General features: G+C 43.0%; 1 protein-coding gene across 3 annotated transcripts in view; it reads right to left on the bottom strand.

The window, feature by feature from the left end:
* Positions 1–536: 536 nt before the first annotated feature.
* LOC135505687 (serine/threonine-protein phosphatase 2A 56 kDa regulatory subunit gamma isoform-like) overlaps positions 537–6,324 on the bottom strand; it is a 39,698-nt gene continuing 33,910 nt past the window's right edge. For all 3 annotated transcript variants that reach the window (XM_064924731.1, XM_064924732.1, XM_064924733.1), the window contains 6 exons: positions 5,973–6,143; positions 5,750–5,877; positions 5,477–5,578; positions 5,319–5,391; positions 4,860–4,970; positions 537–3,477 (listed from right to left, as the gene is read on the bottom strand). In XM_064924731.1, the coding sequence (XP_064780803.1) occupies positions 3,343–3,477; positions 4,860–4,970; positions 5,319–5,391; positions 5,477–5,578; positions 5,750–5,877; positions 5,973–6,143 (720 nt within the window). In that variant the 3' untranslated portion in view covers positions 537–3,342. The remainder of the gene's footprint in view (positions 3,478–4,859; positions 4,971–5,318; positions 5,392–5,476; positions 5,579–5,749; positions 5,878–5,972; positions 6,144–6,324) is intronic.

The raw sequence follows: 6,324 nt of genomic DNA, 5'->3' as shown, positions 1-6,324 counted from the left end.
ATTTTTTTAATTTAATACATTTTTAATCCCATCCCGTCCCCGCAAGCGGACTTTTGCCAGGCCGTCATTGTATATAAGAATCTGTTCTCAACTGACTATGCCTACCTAAATAAAGGTTCAATGAAATGACTCATACAACGCATCATGACTGCAGGCTAAAATCATACCCATGGGCTCATTCTAAATGGTAAGCTTGGTACAGAGCTAATACAAACAGGTCTGGTGTTTGATTTGTAAATATTCTCTCAGGGTTGATGTGCTGTGTTGTAGAGATGTATTAAAAAGGTCATCTCCAGATTTTGAGTGATGGAGATTTGAGACTGAAACCTTGATAAGTGATCTGTGTCCACGGATACCGAACTAAATAAGAGGGATAGGAGATGCAATCCATCAAGGAGTAGTCTCCCGTGGCCATCCTTTCTGATCTCGTCTCATGGGGTTCCAAGGCTAGTCAAGGAGGAATGAGGCAAATCATGAATGCACTCAATGGCTGTTCTTGGATGAAAATATAAAAAACACATTCTTTATTTACCATATATATTGATGTACACAGCTGTTTTTTTTATTTTATAAAAGCGCTCACAAAATGCTAATGTGGGATCACTTCACATTTTTTAAATGCTGTAAAACAAATTGTTTAATTACAAAGCGATAAAAAAATATTATAATTCAAATTCTTAACTGCTCTAAATGCAAAATAGTCACATATTGTAGTCTGTGCCACAGCCAAACTGTCTGCAGTAGCTAATAACCTTTGTTTCCTGTATGTACACAGGGGCATCTACCATTTAATAATACACAGATCAAATAAAAGTACATTATATGTACAATAGTAGATTAAGCCATTTAGTACAGGATGTCTACTAAAAGGACACTTGCAGTATTATTCATTTCAATATTCATTTGAAAAAGTGCTTATGTAAAATATAAAGAGGGCTCCAAAGAAACTATAATATTAAAGCCATTTGATATCACCAAAGTGAAGTCCTCGGTTCTCAGGACATTGGAACATACAGGGTTGGGAACCATTCTACTTTGTCAATTCAGGAAGTCAACTGAAGAGCAAATTTTCTTCTTTGGGAAGCAATGAATTGGAATTTAAGTTTACTTCCTTAATTTATGAAATTGTAAGTGAATTGACCACAACCCTGGAGCCATCTAATTGTTTGTGCCATCTATAAAGCACTCTAGACTTCCTTTTAGTAATTGTACAGCAAAATAGTTGGGAGTGGAAGGGGATGGCATAAATGGGTGAGTTATTTCTTAAAAAAAAAAGAAAAAACGTGATCATGGTAGTAAATCTAACATTTCCACATTCAATTTGAACAGGCAAATAATAGAATTTGCAGGCAAAGGAATAGACCCTGCAAGCATCCCGAAGCAGTCTCACACACACAAACATACACAGCAGCACCACCTGGATGGTGAGCTTCTCTACAGGGATACAGCCAGAGTACTTGTCTGTCTGGGGGTGCAAACAATGGGACTGCAACAGACATCAATACTCTTGATAGAATCTCAAATGGCACACTATTTCCTATATAGTTTACTACTTTTGATCAAGGTCTATAGGGCTCTAGGGGAATAAGTTGCCATTGCCATGGGATAGATCCTAAATGGAACGGGGAATTAGAGGTTAATTGGGAAGCATCCTTCTATACACATTATTCATCGGGCACACAGAGGGACTGACAGAACCGAGCAGACCACACAGCATGACTGACTCATTTTGGATATTTTTATTGTTCATGTTTTTTAAAATCAGGAAGTCCTTCCATGTTAAGTCATTGGGGCTACTCCACTCCTCTCTAGCTTGACCACCATCATCATCATCATCAGCTTTGTAGATTTAACAATACTCTGGGGCAGTGTGTTGACGTCTCTCTCTCTCTCTGGTCTGTTAGGAAGCGAATGATGAATTTACCATGGTTTGGCCTTCAAATAACGTTACTCTTCTATTCTTTCCCAGTTTAGCCGATGTCCCCCATGTACAATAAAGGCACTATGAAAAGAAAGGCTTGTGTTCAAATTCGACTCGGTTTCTCCAGACAGAATGGTCTTTATATGGCTGAACTAGCCTACTACTTGCTAACACATAACAGCAACATCAGAAAGAAAGGGGTTTTGGTTATGAAGAGTAGAAAAACCAGCGATGAGTATTCCCCTGTGTGTAGCCCAGTTCAGTTCCTCTTGTCCCACTCTCACACACTAAAACTCGAAATGGGAGTCTGTAAACACTGAACTATAAAATTAGACCTTGGAGTTCTCACATCAATAACATGACAGGAGTTGGATAACATTGATCAATATTAATGAGGACTGAAAGACTGATGGGAATTGTGAAGTACACAGACGGAGTCTGTCTTTTGTTTTTACATGGACAGTAAACTCCAATGGATCCAGAAAACCATTGACCATTGTGTGAACAACCCAAACACACTGCAACCTGGGTCAACTTATTGCCTACAATATCATTCAGATAAAAAAAAAAGTGAAGTTGGCACCAAACTATGTTTGTACAGACCAGCAGATATCCAGTCGAGGACAGAAGAACCCCTTCCTGTCCCTCAGCCTCAACCTTCCTCAGGCCAGCACATTTAAATCCCCACAACTCCATTACAACGTCTGTTGACCAACAGACAGTCCGCCGACTGTCCCCCTTGCTTCTCCTCCTATCCAATCATAGCAGAACAAAGAAAAATGCACACAGAGAGAGAAGGGTAAAGCTCATGGCAAAAGCAGCTGTAATGGGGCTCTGAGGAAGAAGTACGGCACTTTCCTTTCTATGCTCAAGAAGAGAGAGATGGGAAGAAAATAAAAAGTGGTCTTCAACCAAGCTGCTTCTTCCTTCGCCCATTACGTACAGCATGTGCCTATAATACATGTCTGTTCGCCAGTCGGATTTCCAAAGCACATGACATCATTCATGAGAGAAAAAGAACAGAAACAAACCAACAAATAAAAACAAGAAAAGAAAACCTGAGAGAAATTACCAGAAGGGGGCACCACTGAACCCTAGAGCGCTTTTACAAGACAGCGAGAGAAGAACAGAGGGATAGGGAGGTGAGGCGAGGGAAACAATGTCATGTTTGGTCATGCCATAACGTCCTGTGCCATTGACATCTGTTGCGCAGGGCTGGAGTGGACTGGGGATCAACTGTCATAGTTGGACTGGGCTAAGTAGAGTTGTGCTGATTTGGTTTGAGCTCCAGATTTTTTCAGCCATGTCATTCTGTTCTCTTCTCTTCTGTGCTGGTCCGTCTGTCGTGTCCTTCCGTCCGTATCGGACTGTCAGTGTGCATCGGACTGTCAGTGTGAATTGGACTGTACTGTGTGTGGTCTCTAGTGGCCGTCGTGTGGTGTTCCCATGTCCTCGGCCCTCCGATGCGTCTCCAGGGCATTGACGGTGGAAATGTCTTGAGGCAGCTCAGACTTCCTCCTGACCAGCGGATGCTCCTTGCGCTCATTCCTCTGGAGCTATCAGGGATAGGCAGGAACAGATGCAGGAACAGAGAGAGAACAGTTAAGCATAGTCCAGTTATACCAAAAGCTCCAAAATAGTAAGAAATTGCCAAGCACTCCCATTTTTGGGTGTATTTTCCAAATAGCATGCACAACTTCACGTTGGCTGTTGGCCTATCCAGCACAGTGCCAAAGCAAGCTAACTAAACCCTCCCCCGATTGGTTATTGGTTGCTGCTAATTTGCATAAACATGGTACTCATAGTCGTCGACCACTAAGTTGCTGAATGTATCCTCGTCTCCTCCCCCCATTGAAAAACAAATTATCTCCAGCAATTTATCGTTAGAGATGGTGCCTGGTGTAATCAAAGCATTGGACTGGTCACACACTCATACTGGTTCCTCTGCGCCAAGAGACAAAGGAACAGTTACACAGAGTGAGTTCACCCCCCCAAAACAAACGTTCTCTAGTCCTTAATACTCTTCAGTGCCGCAAAAATTCAAATAACAAGTTTCACTAGGTCCATCACGTCTTGCCGAGATCTCAACTCAAAGTGAATCATACTGTATCGCTAACTCAGCCCAATCCATCAGTGATCACTAAACCCTCCTAGACATGTAGTAGTCTAGTAGGAAGTGTACACTATGCTGTGCATTGTAGGACAGCGGTTCTCAGCCTTTTCTGGGGACCACCAAATCACTGTCAAAAGCTCGAGGACAATCATTCAACGGGTCAAACATATATATATATTTTTTCCTATAAAATATCTTGGCAGTCATATTTTATAAATATTTGCGTTGAATGTAAAAAATTAAAGGCTTATTATTACTACAATAAACAAATATGTGATATGTAAAAAAGCTTATAATACTATTAATACTCCAAACATTTTTTGGAAGAAAAACCTCATTTTTTTATATAATAATTTGTATACCACTTGCAGTACCCCTGCGGACCACAGGTTGAAAACAACTGCTGTAGGGTGTACACTAGAGTACGGTGTTTGATTAACTCATGTAAGCTCTACACTGCCTTTGAAATGTGAGCCTGCCTATATCTGATCCTGTCAATAAGTGCGGCACTCAGCACTCTCCCTGAACCCGTTCTTCACCTACAACCTAGACTACGTCCCACATTGCACACTATTCCCCACGTAGTGAACTACTTTTGACCAGGGCCCATGCTACCCTGCTCCTGTTCAAACACACGTCTGTCTCTCCACATATTTAAAAACTGCAACAAGGTGTGAGAGGATCCACAAGATTAGTTCTACTAATGTCACACTGGTGCTACATTTCACACAGTGAAGAAGACACTGCTCTGGACGTTCACGTGAACACACGACAGCATGGAGGTGGTCAGCAGGAAAGGAACACACAGTCCCACACCCACAGTACCTGTGTGGCCTCTTCCTCTATAGTCTTCTTTAGCATGTTGAAGTCCTCTATCATTGGTCCGTCTGTCTCCATGGGACTACCCAGGCCTGACTGGTCCACGTAAACCAGGAACTAAACATGGGAGAGGGAAAGAGGGGAGGATTATAATGAGACACCAGGAAGTAAAACCAGCAAGAGAAAGAGGTGAAGGACTCCCAGAACCAAAGATAATAAATATACCTTTTTAGATAATTTGGTCAAAATATATATGATGGTTGTGTGTCCAGTTCTGCTAAGTGGTTGTTGGGCTCTGAGCAATACACAGAGTACAGCCATAGCGTACATCCATTTATCTGCTGCTGCCTGGGCTGTTCTGTCCTGAGATGGGGGACTAGGTGCAGTACTACTGGGTTGAGAGGGGAAGAGACACCGGGGCTGGAGCAACATGCCCGCACAGAGACGAATAGTGACCATGCTCACCTGAGGATTGGACTTGGCCAGATTCTCCATCTTCACCCACGCTTCTTCTCGCTCTTTCCACTTGGCCTTCTCTCTGCGCACACACAACGACAGGGGAACAGTCATTTCAAAGTCATGGGCAACACGTGGGTGGATGTTGTAAGTTTAAGGCTTCTTACTTGTTCTTCTCTGCTCGGAACTGCTGTGTACAGTCGTCGAATAGCTTCTGGTTCATCTCCATGAAGAGCTTCAGGGCATTGTAGATCAGACCGTGGATCGTCCTGTACACACAGACATGCAGAGAGACACGCACACACAAATTCGTATGAACCCAGGAATGCATAACAATAAAACATACGGTTGTTAACTTCCTTATATTAGGGCGGAAAACCAATAGGCAGAAAGAGAGGCAAGCTCCATAGTGGTAGTTAGTTGTTAGCAGAGTGACTCACTTGTTCCAGTGGGTCTTGGAGTTGCGGTAGAGCGAGGGGAACATGATAGGGAGGATTCTGGCGGCATTGTCACTGATCAGACTCATGATGTACTCGTTGTTCCAGTAGTACAGCGCTCTCTCTGCCACCTGACACATGAGGAATCCTTGGTCAGGTAACGTCTTAGCACACATAACCACTAACACACGCAACACACAACACTTGAGCAAACAACATAACACACCTGGAAGTGTGGGCTGGACACACACTTGGCCAGCTGTCTGAAGAGGGGCTCCACGACCTTGACAAACTCAGAGGGTTCGATGACGTCCAAAATCTCCTCCAGCTCGTTGAGGAACATCACCTCCTTTGGACTGTGGGTCTTTGGCCAGTACTTCAACAGAGCCATCACTGTCTGTAGGCGAGAAGAGCAGAGCCATACTTCAACACTGTACTAACTAGTCACACACAGAGCTGTTGGTCTTTGGCCAGTACTTTAACAGAGCCATCACTGCCTATGGAGATGATTTACACATGATAACTGAACCAGCATTGGAGCAATGTACTAATCTCAAACAGTGTACTGGGACTGGTGA

This window comes from Oncorhynchus masou, chromosome 19, assembly GCF_036934945.1.
Source record: "Oncorhynchus masou masou isolate Uvic2021 chromosome 19, UVic_Omas_1.1, whole genome shotgun sequence".
NCBI classification, from domain to species: domain Eukaryota; kingdom Metazoa; phylum Chordata; class Actinopteri; order Salmoniformes; family Salmonidae; genus Oncorhynchus; species Oncorhynchus masou.
This window is presented reverse-complemented; position numbering and strand designations above follow the sequence as displayed.